Genomic DNA, 26,852 nt, shown 5'->3' with positions numbered 1-26,852 from the left:
ATAACAGAAGTCCAGTGGACTTCCCTGGTCCATCTAACACTCGGGGATTGGTTAAGTTATGGTATATTTTTATGGTGAAAACATTTACACACATGGGGAAGTCATTCAGTTTATTGAATATAACAGATTATAAAAGTATACACATATAGCCCTATCATGTTAATAATAAAAAAAATCGAGACTCAAAGGAGCTTCTTCTTTTTAACATTTTTTATTGAGTTATAATCATTTTACAATGTTGTGTCAAATTCCAGTGTAGAGCACAATTTTTCAGTTATACATGAACATATATAAATTCATTGTCATATTTCTTTCTCTGTGAGCTACCATAAGATCTTGTATATATTTCCCTGTACTATACAGTATAATCTTGTTTATCTATTCTATGTTTTGAAATCACAGTCTGTCCCTTCCCACCCCCCAGGAGCTACTTGATTAGGTTAACCTGGGTGATAAAATTAGGGATGACTTTGATCTTTTTCCTTCATTGTATTTTCTGTAAAAAAAAAAAAAAAAAGTGTTATTTAACATATTGGTTATTTGTGAAAGAAAGCTCCACATCAGGGCTTCTGGAATCTGACACCAAGTGTTAGATTAAGAGTGCCTTTTCCCAGGGGATGGGTATAGCTTCGTGGTAGACTGCGTGCTTGGCGTATACGAGGTCCTGGGTTCAATCCCCAGTGCCCCCATTAAGGGGAAAAAGTAAAAAAAAAATTTAAAGAAGTTCCTTTTCCCATTGTGGGAGCACTGAGAGGGTGATTTACACAAGTGTGAGGGGCTTGACCCAGCTCTGTCTCTGCTTACCTTCTTGGCCAGCTGTCTGCAGTTACCAGCTGGGGCCTTAGCAGCTGCCAAGTCATTCTTCATGGAATCAAAGAGGCTTTCAAGAAATATATTTGGAGCCGTAGCAAGTCTTCAGCATCAACCCCACATTTCAAATGTGTGATTGTCTCCCCGCCCCCGTATTACCAGATTGCTTCTGTGATCAACTCAGCCTTGGACCTGTATTTCCCAGAGGGCTGTGGTGTGGACATCCTTGCCAAGCTGGGGCGCTACTATGTGACCTCAGCCTTCACCTTGGCAGTCAGCATCATCGGCAAGAAGGAGGTTCTTCTGGACCAGCCTGGCAGGGAGGGTAAGTGCCAGGCGGGCAGCTGAGCCCCTGAAGGCAGGGACAGTGGCTGGCTGTGCAGGGTCTGGCTTTAGGGGCTGGGGGACTCTGGAGACTGGGTCCTTGCTTTAGGGAAATTTATAATCACATCTCCTCACTCCCAAGACAGTCATTTAGTATCTTTTTTTCCCCTATGCACATTTCTATTTTATGAAGATTGAGATCAAAGCAACTTGAGGGAGAATTAGACATTTGATTAACCCCGTTGTACAAATGAGGAAATTAAGAGCTAGAGAGAATACAAGTGAATTTTTTAATAGCTAGTAAGTGGTAAAGCCTGCATTTGACCCATATTTGTCTTCTCTCCAATGTACAGGCTCTTACTCACCCTACTGCTTCTCGTAACATAATGAAGATAATTAATGACAACTTATATTTGTCTAAGCCCACTTTACAGATGACAGAACGTAGGCAAGGAGAGGCTGAGTCACTAGCCCAAGGTCACACAGTTGATAAGGAGCAGTGCTAGGGTTCAAGTCCACGTGGGCTGACTCAAGTCTCCTCTGCCCACACGGCCAACATTAGTGCTCTTCCCTGACCTTCCAGATAGTTCAGTCCTCCCAGCAGGCCCTTGAATGAGAGGTTGACTCTGATATCGGGGCTTTGTTCTCTGCTCTGGGGCCTCCCGGCAGGAGAGCCTGTGTACTCTTCCCCAGGGAGAATCCATGTGGAGGGGTGATGGTCTGTGTGTGTGTACGTGCGTGTGTGTAGTGATGGAATTCTTCTGGCCTCCTTTATGGATCTGGGGGATTATCCTATTAGCCAGACCTGGCTTCTCATTCCAGCTCACGTACTGCCCCATCATGTGCTTCTGAGCAGGTGGTTTAACTTCTTGGGGTTTTGGGCTTGGGTGGGCTGCTTTTCTTTCTGCCTTTGCTGGGGCATTGAGGGGGCTCAGATGCAGGCAGGGAGTGTGTCCTCAGCAGGATTGCTCAGCTGCAAGGTATTTCCAATGCAGCAGTGAATCTCCTGTCACAGGAGGAGGCAGGAGCCACCCAATAGCTGAAAAAGGGTTAGTCCTTTCTTTTCAGTAACCTGAGCTCTGCCGAGCTGGCCACTGTTCCGCCCCTCACCTGCTTGTGCTACCCTGACCCCTCCCCTCCCTGCAGAGGATACCGGTTCCGCCCCCAAGACAATCGTGTACCACCTCCACGAGGGCGTGTATGGAATCTTCAACTCAGTCCTGTTTGACAACACCTGCCCTACCCCCATCTCGCAGAAGGTGAGCCTACCCAACCCGGGCCTGTGTTCAGCTGTGTGTGTGCATTTAAATAACATTATTTTGTGTACTGCTATCTAATTTTTAAAAAGTAAAACATATTCACTGTAGAAAATAGGCAATAAGGATGAAAAGGTTTTCACCCATAATTCCACCATGAAGAGATAGATTCTTTGAATGTTAGATTTCAATCTTTAAAAAAATACATTATACTTTTTTCCTATAAAGTTGGGATCATATTGATTTGTAACCTGATTTTTTTAACATAATATGGGGTGTAGCTCTTCCACACCATTAACCCATCTTTGATACCGTGCTTCCTGATGACTACCTGATATTTTAACCAATCTGACTCTAGTGATTGGCCATTTGGTTTCCTGTTTTTGAGCTTGGTGGGTCTATCTTGACACCCCTCTCTGATCATGGCTCTGGAGTTAATTCCGAGAAGTAAAAGCAACAGTTCATCTTGAATGGGTTTTTCCCTATTGACAAGGGGACAGGAATAGACAGAACATTCCTCCTAGTCTGCGGAGTCCAGCCCACGACCTCTGGCCACTTTACTTGGCATTGTTAAGAAGGGAAAGGAACTCAGGCACACCGTTGTATTTTCACATATCCTGGCCTTTGTGTGGTCCTGCTTCCGGAAGGAAACTTAGGTGCCTAACCAGCACTTAGACCATCATGAGCTTTCAATATGTGATTTGTTCTTCTTTCCCTTTCCATCCTGCCAAGTTTTTCTAGATGCAATCAGATGTGGGCTCCTCTTTGTAGATCCTCCTGCCCCTCCTCTACTGCAGGCAGAGGGCGCCCCTCCCTCCTCCACGGTCCCCCGTCCCACCCATGACTTGATGGGTCCTCATTCCCTAGCTGCGTTGCTGAACGTGGTTACTTGTCTGAGTAAGCCTCCCGGATGGACGTGCTCAGGAATTCAGTTTTCTACGGTGGTGCACTGGCATTGCCTGCATTCCTGTGGTCTCCCACATCCTACCGCACAGAGAAAGGACCAGGCCAGCCTAGGCCCGCCGAGCCCCAGGTTACACAGCAGGCAGCAGCTGCTCCCTCGTTACTCTTCCTTCCAGCCCCTCTCTCCTTCCTAGTCCCGTCTTCCTGTTGCAGGCCATTCCTGACCCCATGCCCTTCATCAGCTCTTCCAAGGAACAGGGCTGTGGTCCCAGCCCCGCACCACGCCCCGCTCCAGGCTCTCCGTCTTGATCAGTCTCCAGTTGGTGTTCCTGACTTGGGTACCAGGATGTAACTGGGACCCTCTCTGTGGTCGGTGCTGCTCCTCCTCTGGTCAGTGCTGAGCTTTCTTCCTTCAGGCTGTCAACCACTCAGGAGTCCTGCCAGGTGACCATACCCTGGGTGGGGCCCTCAGTGTGGCCATGGAGATGGACACTATGTAGGGGACAGTATACAGAGTAAGTTAGCTACAGTTGTGCAGAGAGTATGTCAGAGGGGCCCAGCTTGGCCAGGGGTATCTGCACTTTCTTCCCCAAGGAAGGTGACTAGCCAGTTCAACAGCTTTGCACCCTGCTCTTTGCTCCCAGGGACTTTGTTTTTGGACCTCAGGTAGAAAAAGTTGTATTAAACATAATCCTTGGTTCAAGGTATATTTCTCATCATTGGAATGTGCTTGGCCCTTTTTTGGGATGTTTCTTTTCTTTCCCCTTCTTTTAATGTAGAAAATTTAAAAAATTTTATTTATTTATTTTAGGGGGAAGATAATTAGGTTTACTTATTTATTTTTAGAGGAGGTACTGGGGATTGAACCCAGGACCTTGTGCATGCTAAGCATGTGCTCTACCACTTAAGCCATACCCTCCCCCGCTTTTAAAAAAAATTCAAATATTTGAACACCCTCCGTATGCAAAGTGTTGTGCTGAGATCTATGGAAGATAGTAGGTGAGGAAGAATTGTGCCTTGGAAACACAATCCTGCTGGGTAGAAACATGTGAGTGTGTATGTGTGTGACAAGTATACAAACTACAACAGTGTTATGAGAAAAGCACAAAAACTACAGAACAAAAGTTATGGAGCTTTTTTCAAAAATATTTTAGTACTTATCACTACAAAATAAGGACTTTAAAAAACAGCAATGCCATCATCAAACTAAAAAATGAACAATTCCATAGTATCCCCTGTCATCTAGGTAGTGTTCAAAATATCCCCAATGTCTCATAAATGGCTTTTCTATTTGATTTGCTGAAATCAGGAGCCAAAGAAGATCCACATACTGTGTTAAAAATTTTTTTTTATTGAAGTGTAGTTGATTCACAGTGTTAGTTTCAGATGATTCAGTTATACATGCACATACATGTATATATATTCTCCTTTCAGATTCCTTCCATTATGTTATTACAAGAAATTGAATATAGTTCCCTGAGCTATAAAGTAGGTCCTTGTTGTTTATCTATTTTATGTAGAGTAATCCACGTACTGCATTTGGTTGATTTCTCTCCCTCTTAACTATAGGTTTCCCCAATCCTTTTTTTTTTTTTTTTTTTAATTTGTTGATGAAACCGAGTTGTTGGTTCTATAGTTTCCTGCGTTCTGGATTTCCCTGATTGGTGAATTCTCAAGACTTCCCTTTGGTGCTACTGAACATGTTAGCCATACCCTGTATTTCTTTGAAACTAGATAGTCAAATTTAATGGTTTCAGTAGAGTCCCAACCAGTTTTTGATAAAAATACTTCATGGGAGGTCTTGTCTTTGCTATCTTTTTAGTGTAATAAGCATCCTTATCATTTTATCACCTCATCCCTCTGTCTCTTCCCATGCAAAGTACCACAGTTTTGACTGATGTGTTATCATTTTATACAGAGTTTTTCTTTTTTTATATAGTCTTTTTGTGTGTGTGTGGTAAGAACTCTTAAGATCTACCTTTGTAATAGATTTTTCAGTGTACAATACACTGATGTTATCTGTATGCACTGTGTTGTACAGCAGCTGTCTAGCAGCTTACTTATCTTGCATAATTGAAATTTTATATTCATTGATTAGCGACTTTGTTTCCCCTCCCCTCAGTCCCTGGCAGCCACAATTCTATTCTTTGCTTCCATGAGTTTGACTATGTTAGATACTTCACATAAATGGAATCACAATTTGTGCTTCTGTGACTAGCTTGTATCAGTTAGCATTATTATATATATATTATACATCAACATTCATCCAGGTTGTTGCATATTGCAGGCACCCTTCTTTTATAAGGCTGAATAATATTCCATTGTATGTATCTACCACATGCTTGAATCCATTCACCCATCGATGGACATTTAGGTTGTTTCCACATCCTAGCAATTGTGAATTGTGCTGCAGTGAACTCGGGAACAGTGATGTCTCTCAGAGATCCTGATTTCCATTCTTTTTGACAAATACCTAGAAGTGGAATTGCTGGGTCATATGGTAGTTCTATCTTTCATTTTTTGGGGAACATCCATACTGTTTTCCTTACTGACTGCACCATTTTGCATTCTCACTAACAGTGTACCGGGGTTCCAATTCTCCACAACCTCACCGACATGTTGTCTCTTGTTTTTTGATAATAACCATCCTAACAGATGTGAAGTGATAGCTCATTGTGGCTTTGATTTGCATTTCTCTTACGATTAGTGATGTTGAGCATCTTTTCATATACTTATTGACCATTTGTATGTCTTCTTTTATAGTTTTCTCACATTGAAATCTATTCCTAAAATGTATTTATAATTTATTTTGCTTTTTTTTTTTTTACTTTACAAAAAGAATGTTATGATGTATGTTACCTTTGGACTTTAAAAAAATACTTAATATCACAGTCTAAGATCCATCAATCCTGCTGTATGTCTCTAAAGTTCATTCATTTGACAACTTTTTAACACTCTGTTGGTGAATATGCTGCAGTTCATTCGTCTGCCCTCCTCTCAAGGCACTTGGATTGCTTCTAGGTTTTTGCCACTGTGAATACTGCTGCTATGAACATTCTTGTTGTGTCTGTGACATGTGAGCAAGGAGTGGACCGCTGGGCACAGGGTATGTGCATGTTCAGCTTCATGAGATGGTGCCACTGGTTTCCAGAATGGTTGTGCTGATTGACAACCCCACTAGCAGGGGTGAGAGCCTGGGTGGGTCCACACCTCCCCCCACACTTGGTATTGTCAGACTTAAACATTTTTCTAATCGAATGGATGGAAATATCTTGTGTCTTGATTTGAATTTCCCTGATCACTAATAAGGTTGGATAGCTCTTTGTATATTTATTGGACATACATATTTCCTCTTCTTTCAGAGACCTGGTCTCTTTCCTTTCAGCAACTGCCCCTCCTGTCTGAACTTCTTCACCGAGTGGTCTACATGCCCAGCCCCTGCTACCTCAGCTCCCATTCACTCTTCAAACCTCTCCAACCTGATAATCTAGGCCCCGGCTTCATAGAAGATGCTCTTGAAAGTCACTTCCATGTTGCTGGCCCAGTGGGAGCTCTTCTGTCCTCAGCGGCTGATCTTCCTCCGACTTCATGCTCCTGGCTCCTGTTGTGTGTGGGCTTTGCCCACTCCTCTGCCACGTCCACCCTATTGCTCTGGCATCTTTTCACTGCTCATCCTCTCGTTGTTGACCGTCTTGGGCCTCTGTCCTTGATCCACTTCTCTGTCTACATGCATTTCCTAGATGAGCTCTTCTAAACTGAGGCTTTAAATGTCTTCCATCCTCTCATCAGCACCAAATTCATCTCTCTGTCCCCTACCTGAGCTCTGGACTCGTGTATCCAACTACTCACTTGACATTTCTATTGGGTGTCTCACAGGCATCTCAAATTTAACTCATTCAGAACTGAACTCTCGATTTCCAACCCCAAACTTCTTCCTTTATCCAGTCATCTCTCAGTAAATAGCACTGCCAGTGAACCAACTGTTCAAGCTGAAAAACTTTGACATTACTCTTGATTCTTGCTTTCCATCTCTTCCCACATGCAGTCCACCTGCAATTCTTGGGTCTAACTCTAAAATCTAACGTCTTCTCTGCCACCACCCTAATGCAAGCTACCATCGCCTCCTTCTTGGGCTACTGTAGTAATCACTGACTGGTCCTCTGGCCCCTACTCCTGCCGTCCTGCTGCCCATTCTCCACACCACAGACAGAGTGACTTTAAAAAACAACCCCAAAGATTATGTATTTCTCTGCTTAAAACCTTCCCATTACTCTCAGAATAGAATGCAGACACCTCACTGTGGCTGGCCAGGCTCCTGCCCATCTCTTCAGTCACAACTTTCCCTGCTAAGCCCCTTGCTCCCCTGCTCCAGCCCCACGGACCTCCTTTCTGTCCCGAAAACACCTAAGCTCTTTCACACCTGGGTACAGCTGCATTCACTTCCACTCACTCCTGAGATGATGGCTTTTTTCTCTTCGGTCATGCCCCAGTTTAGATGTCACCTCTCTGGGGACACCTCTACTGACCACTCTCTCTAAAGCAGGCTTGCTTCTCACCATCCGATCATTTGATCACCCTGTTCCTTTTCTTCATAACGAGCCATAATCTGTAATTATCTTGTTTGTTTTCAAATACTCGCTTATAGTCTGTCCTTCCTACTGGCATGTAGGCTCTGGCTGAGGTAGCCACCTTGGTCGGTGTCCCCTCTGAATTCCCAGCACATGGCAGGGTGCCTGGGACACAGGAGGTGCTGGGTAAATATTTGTTGAGTGAATAGCTGGCCCACTCTCCTGTGAGCCCATTGAGGGCAGAAACCGCTCACATCTATTTCCTCAGTACAGGACTTGGCACACAGTGGGTGCCGGGTATATGCTGGAATCCATTTTTAAAAATTATATTAGCAACCTAAAATTTAAAGAAACTTAAAAGCTCCTGCAGTCCTCCACCCTAATACAACTCTATTCATTTTTCTGTAACATCACCCCTTCACCCCTTCTTTTGCCATATGTAAACAGTGTTTTGTGTCACATATATATTGACGGTGGCTAAAGTATTATAGCAGGTGCTGTACTAAGCATTTACATGGCGTTACTCTGTTAATCTCTATAATAATCCTGTAAGGTAGACACTATTATCAGTCCCATTTTACAGATGAGAAAACTGAGACATATGGAGGTGAAGCAAGTTACTCAAAGTCGCACTGTTAATAAAGAGTGGAGTTTTTAAACTGTAGACCCTTGGGGTAGAGTTCACGTCTTACTCATCTTTGAGTATCTGTCTATTGCCCAAGAACAAGCTCTTAACTACTTACCTATAAAATGATTGCCTCCCTATAAAATTACTGCCTCCTTGTAAATTTTCCTCATCACTGGGCATTTGGGCATTGCTAATTTTTGGTTATTCTTATTCATGTTTCTGTGAGAAATCCCTCCACCTAAAATGTTCTTTTTTTAGTTTTTTTTTTTTTTTTTTGGTATATATATATTTTTACTGATGTATAGTCAGTTTACAATATTGTGTCGATTTCTGGTGTACAGCATAATGCTTCAGTCATACATGATCATACATGTATTCATTTTCATATTCTTTTTCACCAATACAAGTTACTGAATATAGTTCCCTGTGCTATACAGTATAAATCTGTTGTTTCTAAAATACTCTTTGTTAGTCTCTTTGTGCTGCTGGCTCAGTGTCCCTGCTTAAAGTGTATTCCCTTTGAAAAGACCATTTTCTTACGGTGAGTCTCTGGAGTAGGACTGCCGGGTAAGAAGATGTGAGCATTTTGATGCCTCTTGATACATATTGTCAGACTGTTTTCCTCAGAGCCTGGACCAGTATTTATTGTTACCAGTTGTGCTATTTCACAGTGAGCTCACCTGCATTACGTGCTGTGACCTTTTTCTTGTTGGCTAATTTATCTGAAATGGTATACCTCAGGATTTCTTTCATTTTTCTCTCTTTGACAAGAATAAACTTTTTTTAATGTTTATTTCTTTTGATGTCAATATTTTTTATATTCCCTGTTCACCTAATTTGGGAGATCTTAAAGTTTTTTCCTTACAAAGGAAGATGAGCTTGCATATGCATGTGTGTTTAATATAATATTTGACAACTATTTTTTCTCAGTCTGATGGTTTATTATTCTAGTTCTGTGATTTTTTGTTATCCTTTCATAGAAGTGTCAACATACTATCATGTGTCTTAACTAAGTGTGCTGCAATTAGAAGTAAGGAAATCTGTCCCTTTCTACCTGCTCTGTGGATTATAGATATACCATATATATGTGTGTGTGTGTGTATATGTATGTGTGTGTATATATATATATTTATATATATGGTAATATATAGTATATATAAATTATATTTTTATATATATAACAAATAAACCATTTATTGGAGAAAATTTACCACCATCAGTAAAATAAAATAAACTACTAATTCCACCATTCAGAAACGACTATTGTTAAAACTTACTTTGATTCCTTTTTAAGTGCCATAGTGTACATTGTTTTTAACTTTAAAAAATACATATTGTGAGCCATGGTTTTCTTTAAATACTGATGAACTTTTTATTTATAAACATTTTAAATGTTCACTGAGTGGTCTAAAATATTTAAGGTATAAAGGTGCAATTCAGTAAATGTGTATTAGCACTTCATAAATGCAAGGTACAGGTAGGTGTGGGGAGGGACCCAGAGGGGGCAAGTACCATGGTATTCTTACGAGAATCTTGGGAAGCAAAATTCAGGGTAAAAGCTCTAGTCACCCTACTTTGTAGAGAGACACTCTCCCTCTGTTGCCAAGATTGGGCTTTTTTACTGGCCACTGTATTTTATTCTAATTATTTATGGTTTAAAAAGTGTGACTCTGTCTGGAATGTGTATTGCAATAGCACTTAAATCTGGATCTGGTTAGTTCTTGTCTTAAAAATTCTTAAGTAATGATTTCTAACCTTTTTTTGTTTTATTTCTGCTTTGCCATACTGTACATTAGTTTTGTTTTTTCAACGATCTCTAGTTTTTAACTCTGTTCTTTTGATAATTTTATTTTTTGTTCAGCCGATTCTACACTGTTTTGACAACAGCTTTGTGATACGTTCAGAAAGTGGGTAGGGTGCCTTCTGTTTCCAGCAATGTGTTAGACTAGATACTCTGAACAGCCTCCCGACTGACAACAAAGAAGTCTGTGTCCTGACTTACAAGACAGCAGGGAATCTTCAGAGGTCAAAAATAAGTGAAAGCAGGAATCTCCCTTTCACTTAGAGTAAAAGCCAGTCAACCCCCCAGTCTGAGGAATCCTTTTAAAATGTAAGTCAAATCATGTCTTTTCTCTACCTAAAACCATGCTTTGGCTCCTGTTTCACTCTGAATCAAAGCCAGAGCCCTTCTAGTAGCACCCAAGGCCCTTGTGATCTGACCCTGTGTCCTCCCTGACCACCTTCCTCATCCTGCTCTGGTCACACCAGCCTCCTACAGTTCCTTGAACTCACCCAGGCATGTTCCCACCTCAGGACCTTTGTACTGGTTTCCCCCTCTGCCTGCATCATTTTTCTTCCAGGTACCACACTGGTTCACTCCTCACCCCCTTTAGGTCTTTGCTCAAAGGTCATTTCCTCAGTGAGGCTTACCCTGACACTTAGTTCCTTAGTTAATACTATAACCTGTACCCTCCCCCCACAACCTGATCTGTTTTTTTAAGTTACTTTATAACATACTATATATTTTATTTATTTTATTGTTTTCCTCCCCCCTGCTAGACTGTAAACCCCATGAAGACAAAGATCTTTGTCTGTTTTGTTCACTAGTGTATCCCAAGCACATACAAGTGACTACTCAAATATATGCTAAGTAAATTAATCCAGAGAGAAAACCTAACTCTGAAACTGGCATTCTCTCTGGGGGTGTATGCTGAATCCTTTTAGCACTGATTTTCAGTTTCTATAGCTGTGTGTGCTCCTAGGGACTGGTCAAGATGGAGAATCTGATAGGATCCCTCACATAAAGCTGGAAATCCTAAAAACATACATCATTATTAGTGTAAGAGAATATTAGAAAAAAAACTCCCACAGAGGAGGACAGCAAGGAAACCTGTCTGTTTTGATCTTGTTAATGATTGGAAAAGGTCAAAAAATTGAGAATTTGAAACCATAACCCAGCCTTCTTGGGTTTCTTACCCAGATTCATAGTAACTGTGGTCTGAAAAACCTCAAGTATGGAATTTATTCTATCTTGCAGAAGCAAACACAACTTCCCTCTGGAGAAGGAATCTTCAACCTAGGCTTTTAATAATTTTCACAGATGAAGTTCCAAGGTACATGAGCTCACAGGAAAAAATTACTGAACACAGAGAAACAAGTCACCATGCAGGGGAGCCAGTAGAAGCAGTAGACAGGAGATTCAAACCTGCAATTACTTTCTGTATTAGAATTATCAGATGCTAAAAATAAAACAAAAAATACTTACAATGCTTAAATATATAAGAAGTTGAAAATATGACCAAAGAGTAAGCAAAATAAAAATATGGCCTAGGAAATTTTAAAAAGGATTAAGTAGAACTTCCAGAAAGCATGTCCAGCAAAAATCAAGGATTAGAATTGCTGGGGGTAGGCAACTGGTAGCCTCTGTCAGAAACAAGATAGACTAAAGCACTGGACAGCAACAGCATGTAAGTTGGGAGGCAGAGTGACCAAGCTGGTGTTCTAAGGTCTTGAACTGTTTGACTAGAAGGTAAAAATACTGATTATTTTTAGACTTTATATTAGGTATGCATGTTAAAATGTAAATATCTAGAGTAACTACTAAAATAGCAGAAGTTTATTAAAATAGTTTAGTTTGGACAGTGGCATAAAAACACAGACCAGCAAAACAAATAAGAAAAAAAAAGGTGAAGCAGAAGGCAATAGAAATACGGGCAAAAGACCTTAACAGGCAGTTCACAGAAGAGGAAAGCCAAATAGAAAATGCAAAAGCGCTCAACCTCATTGGTAATCAAGGAAATGCAAAGTAAGAGGAAAACAAGATACATCTTCTACCAGCTAGATTAGAAAAAAAGTTAAAAGCATGATGATATCAGGTGTTGGTGAGGATACAGAGAATTGGATCTCTTAGCCACTGCTAGGTAGGAGTTGGTACTTCTACTCTAGGAAGCAAGTTGGCATTATTTAGGTAAAGTTAGACATATGTATACTTTCCCCTCCGGCAAGTTCCTAGGTATATGTTGTATAGAAACTCTTGGCATGTGTGTTGGAAGAGGTGTCAGAATGTTCATGGGAAGAATTAATTAATATAAAACATTGGAAACAACCTTAATGTTGTCTTGATGCAGGGTAATAGATGAATAAATTACAGTGTACTGCACACAATGAATTCCATATAGTGATTATGAGTTAGGTCTACATGCATCAGCTGGATGAATCTTGGGGATGTAAGTTTTCAACTAAACAAAAAAGCAAGTTGCAGAGATTACATACTCTATATAATTCATATGAATTTCAGGATTATGCTAAACCAAATTCTAGATTGTTTAGGGTTAGGTATATTATTGGAAAACAATGTAAAGCAAGAGAATAATGAAAGCAAAATTCAGGATAATGGTTACCTCTGGAGGGATTAGGGAAAGGGCATGTCTTTGGAGTGGGGATTTCAAAGATACAGGAAATGCTCTATTTCTTTAGCTGGGCAGTGGGTACATAGATATTCATTTTATTGTTATTTTTATTTTATACATGATACAAATGTTCTTTTGTATGAATTAAATATTCAACAAAAGTTGAGTCTGCTAGGGCTTATTAATATTCTCTGATAGGCTCATGTTTATTCTTTTATCATACTGTTTCTAACATTTAGAAAAATGTCTTGGAGATTTCAACTAGTAGTAGCTTATTTAATCTACTCATTAAATTGGGAAGAATTCTCTTTTTTGCTTTACTAAGTTTTTCCAGCTAGCAGAGGGTAGAGCTCTTGTATTTTATCTCCCCTTTTAAAGTTTTAATATTTTCTTTGAATAAGTACTATTGTGATCCAAGCACATCCCAGAGTTTAATAACTTAAAGCTCTCATTATTGTTCTGAATGAAGACAGTTCCCTGTGTGTTTGAGCTGAGACACTGGATTGTATGCTGAAACTCACTGGTTTCCTCTAGTAACTGCCTCTCTCTACTTTGGATTTTCCAGGTTGGCAAATGTTATCTGCAATGTGATATTTTATTTCTTCATTTTCTCTACATCATACTTTTTTTTGTTTCTTTTCTTCCCTAATAGCTATTGCCAGCATTTCTCATGCTATATAAAATAGAAATGATGACAGAAAGATTCAGACTTGGAGTCAGAAGACAGGGTCCAAGTCCTGGCTCTGCCATCTAGTTGCTGAGTAATATTAGGCAAGTTACTTAACCTCTTTGGGCCTTGTTTCTCTTGTTTCTTCATCTGGAAAATGAGGCGGCTGACCTTTAATTACTAAGGTTGCTTCTGGTTCTGAAATGAGGCCATTCTAGTGTATCTCCAGTATGTTAGAGTTGGCTCCTTATATTAAATAGTTTCTCTTTATTGCGGGGTTTAGTTTTGTCTGTAATTTTAATAAAGAAGAGATTCTATAGGCTATTGAATGCCATGTTGACTTCTATCGGAAAAATTACATTAGAATTGTAGATCTAAGTTTCCATATTATGGTAAACCCAATGATCATATCATCCCCGCCTTCCATGATAAATTATCTGATCATTGAAGGTGATTTCTTGACTACGAGTGTGTATTTGATTAGCGAGGATTTCATTTTGGATTTTTGCCTATATGTTCACAAGGGAGATTTTGATCATAGATTTTTGTTGTTTCCTTTTTCCCTTTTTGTGTACTGCCCTTGTTCATCCCATGTTTTTCCTTTTAAAATATATTTGTATAATTTAAACAGTATGGAAATTAATTTATTTATTCTTTAAAAGTCGGGGAATTATTTAGGGATTCCATTAGAGCCATGTGCTATTTTAAATGTTTCATTTCTGCATCTGCTCACTTATTGGGTCTCTTTGACGAAGGCAGCAGGGAGGTGCCTTGTCTGGGACCACTTGGAGTTCTGCTACTAATTAACTTCAGAACCTGGAGCAGGTCCATTTTTCTGAGTTTTCTCATCCGTAAAACAGGAATTGCATCTGCCTCCCAGATGAGGTGTGCGTTAGTGGTGGGCACGCTTTGTAAACTAGGTACCCTTTTCCCTCTTTCAGAGGGGGCCCTACTAGCAGACTGGGCATCTTGTATTTTTACAAGTGCTTGACCATTTTCACCCAGTTTTCTGACTCGTAAACAGAGCTGAGACGTAGAAGCCTGTTGCCATATGCTTTTAGAATATTTATTTTGCAGATTCCTTTTTGTTTCCTTTAAAAAAAACTTTAGTAAAAGGGTAGCTTTGCATTATTTCCTGTGAAATTTTAAAATCTTTTCCCCCACCAATGTTTAATTTACACCACTAATAAGAAGTGAGAGAACTCTGATTATAACTCAAGGGTGCCCTTTCTTTTTATTTTATTGCAGAAGAACCTTTGAAACCTATTTTCTCAAGGATCCTTATGGATCCATTTATATAGCATTTCCCCTCCCAAGTCTTTAAAAGTTAGCTTAATGTTTTTTTTTAACAATTGGAGCTAAGGGAAATAATTTAGAGCAACTGAGATGAATTTTACTCATTAGCAAGAAGCCTGTAAACAAGAATTTTACATTATATGAACAAGGATGTATTTGTTTGTCTCCCTCTCCCAGAATGTGAGCTCCAGGAGCACAGGAACTTTCATTTTTCTGTGTTCACTGATGCATCCCCAGCTCCTAGAGCAGAGCCTGGCACATAGTAGGTGCTCAAGAAGTATGTGTTGAATGAGTGAATGAATGAGTATAGGATAGTTCTCATCCTTGATTTTAGTAACATGCATATTTTTCTTTGTTAATGAGGACGATGGCTTATTCATTAATTTTTGTCATATATATGAGTATTATTTCTGCTTATGGAACTTGTTGACTCTTCTTTCTCAGTTTTACTCATTCCTGTTCCTGATTAAGGTATTGAAACACCTTTCCTTCTTCCCCCATTGGTCTTCTCCCCTGCCTCGTTCTAGGTTCTTTGGATGGTTTCTAGTCATAACCTTCTCCTTTTTCTTTCTTTCTTTCTCTTTCTCTTTCTCATTACTCATGTATTTCCTATTCATTAATTTAAGATGTACCATTCACAAAAGCCCCAGCTGTATGCTAGACCACTAAGCACGGAGGAGATGGTGGTAAATAAGACTGTCATGATCTCTGGACTGATGGAGTTTATACTCTGACCAGGAAGACAGGCCTGGGCAGATACATTTCCTAAGTATCTAATAATAAATTACAGTAAATGCTGTGAAGGCAAAGCTTGGGGAGCCTTAGGAAAGGCTTCTATGAGGATGCTGAAATCTAAAGGAAAATTAGGAGTTGGCAGGTTTTGGGCCACAGGGAACAGCAGGGGGACAGTTGGGGGTGGGGGAAGGGAAGCAGGGTTTACCTGGGGAGCCCAGAGCAGCTGGACTAACTGGAAGAGGGCCTTCCAAAGGCAGGATTTATTCAGGACTCACTCATGTCCATCTTTCGGTCATGACTCTTCCTTCAGGACGTGCCTGGCAAGATCCCTACACTGTGACAAATTGCACTATCTTTTTCCCCCATTTAAAAAAATAGAAGTATAGTCAGTTTATAATGTTGTGTAAATTTTTGGTGTACAGCATATTTCATACACATATATACATATATTCCTTTTCATACATATACATACATGTTCCTTTTCATATTCTTTTTCATTATAGTTTATTCCAAGATATTGAATATAGTTCCCTGTGCTATATAGACTTGTTTATTTTATATATAGTAGTTAGTATCTGCAAGTCTCAAACTCTCAGTTTATCCTTTCCCACCCTCTTTTCTCCCTGGTAACCATATGTTTGTTTTCTATGCCTGTCAGTCTGTTTCTGTTTTGTAAATAATTTCATTTGTGTCTTTTTTTTAGATTCCACATATAAGTGATACCATATGGAATTTTTCTTTCTCTTTCTGGCTTTCTTCACTTAGAACGATGATCTCTAAGTCCCTCCATGTTGTTGCAAATGGAATTATTTTATTCTTTTTTATGGCTGAGTAGTATTCCATTGTATAAGTATACCATAACTTCTTTACCCTGTCATCTGTTGATGGATATTTAGGTTGCTTCGATGCTTTGGATATTGTAAATAGTGCTCCTATGAACATTGGGGTGCATGTATCTTTTCAAATTAGAGCTCCTTCTGGATATATGCCCAGGAGTGGGATTGCTGGATCATATGGTAAGTCTGTGTTTAGTTTTTTGAGGTATCTCCATACTATTTTCCATAATGGCTGCACCAAACTACATTCCCACCAACAGTGTAGGATAGTTCCCCTTTCTCCATGCCCTCTCCTGCATTTATTGTTTATGGACTTTTTAATGATGGCCATTCTGACTGGTGTGAGGTGGTATCTCATTGTAGTTTTGATTTGCATTTATTGAGCATTTTTTTCACATGCCTATTGGCCATTTCTGTCTTCTTTGGAGAATTGCTTGTTTAGGTCTTCTGTCCATTTTTTGGATTGGTTTGTTGTTGTTGTTGTTATTAAGTTATATGAGCTATTTATATATTCTGGAAATTAAGCCCTCATCAGTTGCATCATTTGCAAATATTTTCTCCCATTCCATAGGTTATCTTTTTGTCTTATTTATGGCTTCTTTTGCTGTGCAAAAGCTTATAAGTTTAATTAGGTCCCATTTGTATATTTTTGCTTTTATTTCTACTGCCTGGTTAGACTGCCCTAGGAGAACATTGCTAAGATTTATGTCAAAAAATGTTTTGTCTGTTTTCTCCTAGGAGGTTTATAGTGTCTTGTCTTATGTCCAGTCTTTAAGCCATTTGAGTTTATTTTTGTGTATGGTATGAGGGAGTGTTCTAACTTCATTGATTTACATGCTGTTGTCTGGTTTTCCCAAAACCACTTGCTGAAGACTACATTTTCTCCATTGTATATTCTTGCCTCCTTTGTCAAAGATTAGTTGACCGTAAGTGTGTGGGTTTATTCTGGGCTCCCTATTCTGTTCCACCGATCCATATGTCTGTTTTTGTGCCAATACCATGCTGTTTTGATTACTGTAGCTCTGTAGTATTTTCTGAAGTCTGGGAGGGTTTTTCCTCCAGCTTCATTCTTTTTCTTCAGTATTGCTTTGGTAATTCTGGGTCTTTTGTAATTCCATTTCATTTTAGGATTGTTGTTCTACTTCTATGAAAAATATCCTGGGTAATTTGATAGAGACTGCATTAAATCTGTAGATTGCTTTGGGTAGTATGACATTTTTAACAATATTAATTCTTCTAATCCAAGAACATGGGATATCTTTTTATTTCTTCAGATCATCTTTAATTTCCTTAATCAGTATTTTGTAGTTCTCTGTGTATAAGTCTTTCACCAACTTGGTCAGGTTTATTCCTAAGTATTTTTTTGTGTGTGTGTGTGTGCACTGTTATCTTAATTGTCTCCAAAGGTCTGTATTACAGATTTCTTTTCTGGATTTGGAAGTCACGTACAAAAAAATTAAAATTTTATGTAATTGTTAGTTGTGTCTTTGGGCAAGTCACTTAACCTCTCAGGACATTACTTCCCCTGAAATGGGAGTAATTCTGTCTACCCTGTGAGGTCCTCTATGACCTCTGCCAGGTCACCCAGTGATTGTCTGTGGGATGCCCATCTGCCTCACCAGACCAAGAGCCCAAAGGAGGGAGGGTCTAACTCACTTGTGTGCTTCTGGCTCCTATAACCAGGCCTCAAGTGGAAGGAGGGGATCATGGAGGCTGGGCCCAGAGGTCAATCTTGATTTGAGGGAAAAGGAAGGGCTACAGAGGTGAGGACACACCCAGGGTCTGGAAAGTGGCAGATACACCACTGAAGACTGAAGCTGGCAGGTAACAGCTACACCAACAATAAAGATGATGGTGCTAATTTACTGGGCCTTTGCCGTGTGCCAGACACAGTTCTAAATGCTCTACCCAGACTCATTTATCCTCTCAGTAATGCTATGAGGTAGGTACTGTTATTATTCCCATTTTACAAATGAGCAAACTGAGGCACAGAGGGATTAAGTATCTTGCCCAAGGTCACACAGTTAGCACGTGTTGGAGCCTGGATTGATGACCAGGCATTGTGGCTTCAGAGTGAAAGAGGCAATGAATACAGAGAAGTGGGAGGGCCACAGATACCAGGCTAGGAGGCCCATCCAGTCTTTATCCTATTGGTTCTGGGAGCCATGAAGGCTTTGGAGGGAGGGCGTGCTCAAGCTGTGCACATATGCCCAGGAAAGCTGAACATGGCCATCTCTCTCCTGCAGAAACCATCCACAGAGCAGCCCGTGTACAGCAGCAGCCTCTGGGGCCCAGTGGTCGATGGTTGTGACTGCGTAGCTGAGGGTCTGTGGCTGCCGCAACTACATGTAGGGGACTGGCTGGTCTTTGAGAACATGGGCGCCTACACCGTGGGCGTGGGTTCCCTCCTTAGAGGGGCCCAGACCTGCCGCATCACCTATGCCATGTCCCGGGTGGCCTGGTAAGGGGGCCCTGCTGGGAAGGGGAGTGGGGGGAGGAGGAGGGGGCAGGCTGGGCAGAAGCAGTGGGGGAAACCCGAGGTTTGAGACCCTGCTCTGGTGTAATCCAATGTGACAAGTAGCTCTTGGCTGCTGATTCCAAGAGAGGCCTGTGCTTGGCACCTGGCTGTGGCCATGAATGAGACTGAGCTTCCCTTGAGGAGCTCAGAGTCCTGTGAGGGACACAGAGAAGTAGACCTGATAACACGGTGCTGGGTGGAGGGGGTGGGCTCTGGAAGCTTAGAGCCCCCGGGGCCCAGATCTACCTCCCTGAGGAAGGATGAGTGGGAGTCAGGTGGCAGGAGGCAGGAGGCAGAAGGGGTGGGAAGGGGGTTCTCGGAAGAAGGAACAGGGAGCGAGCATGCCTTCCAGAAATGACATGAGGTTGGTCAGGGCTGATCTGGGAATGGCCTTGAAGGCTGAGCTAAGAGCTTTGAGCATTTGGATTTTTAGAAATACCACTCTCACCACTGGGTGGATTCAGGGAGGACATGGGCAGATGCAGATGGAGCCAAACAGTTGGGTGGCTGCTATGTGACCCAGGAAAGACCTGACTGCTCATGGAGCTTGCCCTTGCTGGGCCAGCGTTGGGATCCAGTGAGGCAAGATGGAAAGAAAGTCACACGTGTTGAACCTTTCTGTCAGACCCTACATTAGGCATCTTATGATGACTTCCTTTTATCCACATGAAATGCTATGGGACCAGTGTCAACACAGAGGTCACTAGCAGAGGTCACTACTGGTCAGCAGTGTATAGCCCCTCCTTTGGGGGCTGGGGAGATGCCTGCAGAGGGCAGGAGCACTTGGGAGGGTTTATGCTGGGGTCTCAGGGGTGAGTGCAGCCTGTGTCCCCAGGGATGTGCTGGATGCTTGAGGGCCCGCAGGGACAATGCTACCAAACGCCAAGTCTGACGGGTTCAGTATGAAAGTTGCATGTCATTTATTCAGTCAACAAACCTTTGTTGTTTCTACTCCCTGCAGGGGTACAGGATAGGCTGATGCAGCTATTTTGACATCAGGGGTGTTTTGACAAGGCCTAAAAATCAAACTTAAGAAAACAATAACCACACAGGCTTTATACCACCCTGGCCCCGTCATCAGCAAACATAAGTGGATGAGGCTGCAGTAGCACTCACTACTGGGAACAAAAATTTCTGATGTATTTATATATTTTTTAATTTTTAAAATTTCTTTTTTTTTAGTTTTTTTTTTTTTTTGAGGGAGGGGAGGTAATTAGGTCTATTAGGTCTATTTATCCAATAATTTTTTTAATGGAGGTACTAGGGATTGAACCCAGGACCTTGTGCATGCTGAGCATGCACTCTACCACCTGAGCTATACCCTCCCCCTCTGATGTATTTAAATGGCCATGTCAAAGAAATTCCCTATATCAAAGGGGCCTCATTGAAATGTCCTGCTTTACAGTGTGGCTCTGTGCTGGGTCCTGGGGGGAAAAGAGCCTCTAAGAATGTGGTGAGCCAAAGTATGCACACCTGCACACAGCATAGAGAGGGCAAAGGTCACTAGGGAAAGAGGGACAGCAGGCTGGGGAGGGTGGTGAGGGCTGCTTCTCAGGAGGCATTGCCTGATGGGTAAGGAGGAGTTAGGCAGGCACAGGAGGGCCAGGCAAGATGACAGGAGGGAGGTCGTGGCCGAGAGGTGTAGGGGCTTCAGAGTCCAGTTCATCCACAGAATTTTAAGTAGCTCTGTCTGGCTAGAGTGGCATGTGGGGAAGACTGGATGAAGAAGGACCTTGGAGGCCCTGGTTGGGCTTGATCTTGAAGGCAGCAGGGAGCTAGTGAGAGGTTTTAAGAAACTTATCTTTCAAAACCCATTTTGCAAGATGAGGAGACAAGAGGCTCAGATAGAGGATGCTTGTCTCAGAGAGCCTCCCACCTGGAAGGGAATGGCCTGACCAGATTCTGTGCAAAGATACTGACTACTGATTTGCTGCTGAATTGCACACATCAGCAAAGAGGGAGGCCTTCCTGCAGGGGGGGACTGGAATAGGCTGGAAGTATGAAAGGAGGATATAGATGGAAGAGGGAGGTTCTTGTGGGGAAGCAGATCTAAGCAGAAGTAAAGGACAGGCTGTCATGCCACCCTCCCTCCCCTCAGGCCTCTTGATACAGCCCAGGGCTCCTTCCCTGTCCTCACACGCAGCGTCCACCCCTCCACCAGTAAGCGTTCACCATGTGCCAGCCTGCTGTTGGGGGCACTAGGCAGTGAGTAACTCAGATACGTTCCCTGCCCTGCTATAGCTGAAGGAATGTTGGGGAAGCAGACACTAAACCCTATTGTTATCAAGGAGTGCTGGTGCTGTGGGACTCAGCAAAGGGACGGTGATGTGGGGAGAGGTACAAGCATGTGCAGAGGCCTGGGATGGGATGCACGAGAGCCCAAAAGACAGCTGCTATGGATGGCAACCAGGTGGCACCACTGCCCATGGTGGGAGAGACTGGCAGGGAACAGATCTTGGGGGGCCTGAGAGTGGAGGGAAACTGCTGGCAACTCAAGAGCAGGGATTTACTTTTAGAAAAGATGGACCTGGGTCAGAATTGTCTGGAGGGGGCAAGAGCAGATTAGGGAGACTGTGCGTTCTCGGATAGAGACGGTGGTGTCACTGGGAATGGAGAGAAGTGGACACCTGTGAGGATGCTCTGGAGGTGGGCTCAGGAGGGACCAATGGGGGTAGGAACGAGATCCCCAGCCTGGGGCTGGAGCAGGAGCCATTTATTTACACGGATGTGCAGGGGAAACAGCTTGCAGGGCTTTTGAGGGGGGCAGATGATTTTTGAGTCCTAAGCTTCGGGTCTGAAGAATGTGGGCTTTGAAATGAGCGCTGGGTTGAATCCTAGTTCTACCACATTCTGGGGATATGACCTTGGGCAGGTAACTCCCAAGTCTCAATTTCCTCATAGTAAACAGAGATGATAATGTCACCCTTACAGGGTTTGGGGACATACAATTAGGTATTTTAAGTAAAGTGCCTGGCACAATAATGGGCATATCAGTGAATGTGGGTTCCTTCTCCTTGTGGGCTAGACGACCAGGAGAAGGGAGCAGGGGGGAAAAGGGCTTAGCAGGCCTCTCCCTGCCCCCTCCCCCAGGTCCTGGCCCCGGTGGCCCTGAGTCTTCCGCTAGAGGGCCATCAGGAGTCCCTGAAATGCAGACCTTGTGCTGGCTGCTTCCAGTGCCCCCTCTTGTTTGCAGGGAAGCCCTGAGAGGGCAGCTGCTGCCTGCAGAACAGGACGAGGACGCCGAGGGCATGTGCAAGCCGCTGTCCTGTGGCTGGGAGATCACAGACACCTTGTGCATGGGCCCTGTCTTCACCCCGGCGAGCATCATGTGAGCAGGCCCCGTTCCACCCGGGAGAACCCCAGCGGGGCCGCAGAGATGCCTCTGGGAAAGGTGGGGAAGGCGGCAAGCAGGGGCACCCTCTGGCCAGGACTCTGGTGCTTGCTCTGCCATCCCTCACGCTCCACCTGTAGTGTTTCTGCCCTGTAAATAGGACCAGTCTTACACTCACTGTAGTTCAAGTATGCAACATAAATCCTGTCCCTTCCAGCTGTGTCCGCCTCCTCTGCAGCGCCTCTCCTCTGCACACCTCTTCTGTGGTGGTGTTCTTGGGGTCTTCCTTGGTCTCCTTCCCACCTTTGTAAATATGAAGCAAATAAATATTTAGGTTTTACTAATACTCCAGTGGAATCTGGCAGTTCAATTCACAGAGCAGCCTGGGTTAGACCAGGGCCGAGGCCTCCCCACCCTCTGCTTCAGTCCTGCCCGGGCTGCAGTGTGGGCATCTCCTACTGGCACCCAGCTCCTCTGACTCCTCTCTCTTGTTTTCACAAGCGTCCGTGCCTGGTGTCATGAGGAAGGGTGAGCTGTTGGGCTGGGGTGTGGGGGCAGGGTGGCCTCTCTGCAGCACTGGAGCTGCAGCTCATGGCGGGTGAGGGGGTCTCTGTGTGAACCCAACACCCAGCTGAAGGCCTGGTCCCAAGTGGGGACAATCGAGTATTTGACACAGCTTTTGGAAATTCATACCAAAGACAAAGAGCAAAGAGATGGGTATCTGGGAGGTTTTGAGGAGATCCTGTTCCCCTCCTCTCCTTGCAGGTCATCATGGCAATCAGACTGATGCAAATGCGTGGTAGTTGGTTTTCCTTATTCAGGCGGTAATTTGCTAGAACACCACTGGCCGTGGAGTAACTGGCACATCCTGTGCCAAGGGCCCTGATGCTGGTGGGCAGTTCTTCTCAAGACAAAGGCTCCCTCACATCACTCGGGTCTCAAGCTCTGCACCTGCAGTGTGTGAGCTGCTCAGCAAAGGAGTTCATATTTTAGAGCTCCCCCAGCTGCTACAGGTGACCCTAAACAATTTTCTTCTGGAATTGAAAAAAATTGAGTATAATTCACATGCCTTAAAATCCACTCTTTCAAAGTATAGATTTCAGTGGTTTTTAGTGTACTCACAGTTTGTGGAAATCACCACTGTCTGATTCTGGAACACGTTCATTACCGCAAAAAGAAACCCCGTATCCATTAACGGTCACTCCCCGTTCTCCCCTTCCCCCAGCCCCTGGCACCCACTAATCTATTTTCCACCTCTGTGGATCTGCCTGGTCTAGACATTTCATTGCGATTGTTTTTATATCTTCACTTGAGTGTCTCACTGGGTAAGCCTGGTAAAATGTGTGTGTTTTGTTTTCCACACCACCAAGCAATTCTCTGACACCAGCTGGGTGTCCTACAATTCAACTCAATTCTGACACTACCTACCTAGAGATAGAATCAGATCCCATGGGTTAAAGGCTCAGTCTTACAAATCTGAACAACAGAGCAAGGAGTCTGAACTGAATTCTGCAGGCAGTAGGGAGTCCTAGATCCTTCTGGGGCAGAAGCATGACAGGACCTTTGAGAGGATAACTGACAGTATATTCAACAGGGGCAGAGGGAGGCAACCCAGTGGGCTGGTGGGAGCATGCACATCCTTCACCCCCTGGCCTGTTTAAGGCGAGCCCAGCCAGGGATGGACGACACAAGTTGTCATCTCTGCCTGCCCATGCCCCGGAGGAGATGGTGGCTCTCTGGGTGTCACCCTTCCCTAGGAAACTCACCTGCTCAAGTCAGCTCATTCCAGCTGTAAAGGGACCGTAGGGAAGGCAACAGGACGGGAGTTCCCAGTCAACCCTTTGCTCCATTTTAAACCCTCTCCCTGGCACCTATGGGATGAGTAGCTAGGCTTGTGTAAATTTAACCAGCAAAATTATGATATAGGCTCCTAGCAGTCAGAGGGATCTTTTTGAATCATAAATCCGACCTTGTCATTCCTCTGCTGAAAACCCTTCAGTGGATTCCCACTGTGATGCCAGTAAAAGTTAAATTGCCCGAGATCTCCATCCACTTTTCAACCTCATCTCCTGCCACTCTTTTCTCACCACGCACCAGTCTACTGGCCTCTTTTCAGTTCCTCACATTTACCGAGTTCTTTCCTGCCCCCAGGACTTTGCCCTTGCTGTTCCCTCTGCCTAAACAGCTCTTCTTCCAGCGTCTTCCGGGCTGACTCATTCTCAGCTTAAAGGGCTCATGTTAAATGTCGCCTTCTCAGGAAGGCCTTTTCTGTACACTGTATTCAAAGTGCTCCCCCTCATCTAGTTATGTGGAGTCATATTTTACAACAATTAGATTCTAAAGGCAGTATTTAAGGCAAGAAACACATTATCAAAGTTGTCATTGAAAATCCCGGAGGAAGCTATCATATTGCAGGCAGTACCTCATTCTTCTCTGTGTTCCTGATATGCAAGGCACATTTCCTTAAAACCCCAAATAGCTCCATGATCTCTCTCCTTCACACCTTCAGGTCTTTGCTCAGATGTCACCTTCTCTGACCTTCCTGACCACAGTCTTTAAAACTGCAACACTCCTGCTCCCACCTCAGCATCCCATGATCCCCCTTATAGCCTTACCTTTCCCTCTCATAGCTCATCACCTGACATACATTTTACTTAAATTAAGCTCTGAAAGGCAGAGATGTTTATTTTGTTCACTGCTGTGTTCCTAGTGCCTAGAACACTGCCCCACACAGATGTTCAATAAATGACTGTTGAATTAATCTTCCAAGTCTCAGCGTGGTATCTCCCTTTTCTCTTACTCTATGCCTGGGTACTACTTCTCTAAGCTTTCACAGCATGCTGTATTCACCCACAGTAAAGACCTGCTGATCACAATGTATTGTAACTTTTCTACTTGTCTTTCTGCAAATCTGTTAATTCCACAAGGAGAGGGAATGTTTCTCTTACTTGCCAGTATCACCTGGATCCTGGGTTTGTACTTGGGACAGAGTAAGTGCTTAGAGTCTTTTGAAGAAACTAGTCTTGGAGGATCGGGGATACCCCTGAATCCCCAGGCAGGGGTATCCGGTCCCTTCTCCTCAGCTCCTGAACAGCAGCCTAGATCCTGCGAAGGGCAGACCACTGACTGTAACGGGCTGGGGGCCCTGCAGGCTTGCAGGCTTACACCCAGGAGGAGCGAGGGGCCACATACCAGGGCGCTTAGGCGGGGAAGCACATGGGATGTATCAATAGCTCTTTCTTCCCTTCCACTCAGCTGGGTGACCATGAGGTAGGACTGCCATATAAAATACAGGATGCCCAGCTAAATCTGAATAAAGATAAACGGCAGCTACTTTTTCAGGAAACGCATGACCCACGCACTATTAGAGATATCCCTATGCTAAAACACTGTTGTTTACCTTAACTTTGGGCGTCCTGCATTTTAGCTGCTAAATCCGGCAACCCTACTCCGCAAGTCCCTGTCTCTCTGGGTTCGTTTCCCCCATCTGTGGAATGGGGGTATTTCTGTGACACTTGCCTCAGGGACTCCTCAGGCGAAGCAATCCCCCACCTCCCGCAAGGCTGTCCCTCCCCTCGGAGGAGTGGGAAGCGCTGATCTCGGGAGACGTTCTCGGTGGGTAAATATGAACAAGCCACTGCCTCTAGGAACTCCCTTTTCTCATCTGAGCCTTACGACGCTCTTACGCACCGCTTCGTGGAACTCCGCTCGTTCGGCTTCCAGGCGCCGGAACACCCCATCATCCCTAGTCCCAGCCGGCGCGGATTTCCGGCAGCGTGACGTCACTTCCGTGTCAGAGAGCCTCCGAGGCCTCGAGCCCCGCGCTCTGGCGCCCCCTGTCTGCCCGGAGGAGGGCCTGACTTTACCAAACAGGGAGAAGAGACAGACGAGTCCACTGGCTGAAAGACGGACGGACGCAGCTCGCAGCCTCCACCAATGGAAGACCGAACCTTCGCCGAGGGCGGGCCTCCACGGGCCAGGGGTCAGTCTGGGACCCAGGCTGCCAGGAAGACAGGGACCCTGTCCCGGCCCGGCCAGAAAGGCTAGCCGGAGCAATATCGGAAGTGGGCTTCTGCCCACCAGCTACTTCCGCTTCCCCTTACAAAGTAGGGGGATACTTGAATAACGAGACCAGAGAGCTGTATGGATCTCAGGTGTCCAGTGTCGTCCACTCTCATCCATTTCATTCCCAAGAGGAGACACGTGATGAATTCACGCAGAAAATCGTAGGCTTTGAATGAATTCTTGACCTGGAGGCCAAGGTGTTTTACGTTTTAAATAATAAAGAGTACTTACTTTGTTCCATGCCCTGCCTTCGCCTTTCACTCGCATTTTTTCGTTTAATCTGCACAGGCCGGTGAAGTGGATATCGCGACACAGAGTCCGACCCCTCAGTGCCTGTGTTGGGATCCTGGCTCTGCCAGTTACAGCCTGTGTTTCCTGTGCCACAATTTTTGCATCTGTCAAATGGAATCTACCTTATACCCTAGTTCTAAGGATTAAATAAATTAACATATTTAAAGTGCTTAAACAGCAGCTGATGTATCCATAGGAATCACTTAAGTTATGCC

At 43.6% G+C, this 26,852-nt stretch overlaps 1 protein-coding gene and 1 long non-coding RNA gene across 6 annotated transcripts in view; one reads left to right on the top strand and one right to left on the bottom strand.

Moving 5' to 3' along the window:
- The window catches only part of AZIN2 (antizyme inhibitor 2), a 31,888-nt gene extending 9,261 nt beyond the window's left edge, over positions 1-22,627 (top strand). For 3 of the 4 annotated variants that reach the window (XM_045514616.2, XM_010952137.3, XM_045514618.2), the window contains exons 7-10: positions 973-1,135; positions 2,281-2,393; positions 18,679-18,893; positions 22,144-22,282. In XM_045514616.2, the coding sequence (XP_045370572.2) occupies positions 973-1,135; positions 2,281-2,393; positions 18,679-18,893; positions 22,144-22,282 (630 nt within the window). Of the gene's footprint in view, positions 1-972; positions 1,136-2,280; positions 2,394-18,678; positions 18,894-22,143 lie in introns of all 4 variants that reach the window. The other variant, XM_045514617.2, reaches the window with a different exon arrangement.
- LOC123616061 (uncharacterized) lies at positions 193-26,502 on the bottom strand. Of its 2 annotated transcripts, XR_012511348.1 has the most exons (3): positions 25,972-26,482; positions 22,460-22,584; positions 193-496 (listed from the first exon to the last, which is right to left on the bottom strand). It is a non-coding gene; the product is annotated as an uncharacterized LOC123616061 (long non-coding RNA). The 2 variants fall into 2 exon arrangements; XR_006723908.2 differs by lacking the exon at positions 193-496 and having other exon boundaries at positions 19,854-22,584; positions 25,972-26,502.
- Between the last annotated feature and the right edge of the window lie 350 nt (positions 26,503-26,852).

This window comes from Camelus bactrianus, chromosome 13 (genome assembly GCF_048773025.1).
Source record: "Camelus bactrianus isolate YW-2024 breed Bactrian camel chromosome 13, ASM4877302v1, whole genome shotgun sequence".
Taxonomy (NCBI): Eukaryota; Metazoa; Chordata; class Mammalia; order Artiodactyla; family Camelidae; genus Camelus; species Camelus bactrianus.
Note: the sequence above shows the minus strand (reverse complement) of the source record. Positions and strands in the feature narration are given on the sequence as shown.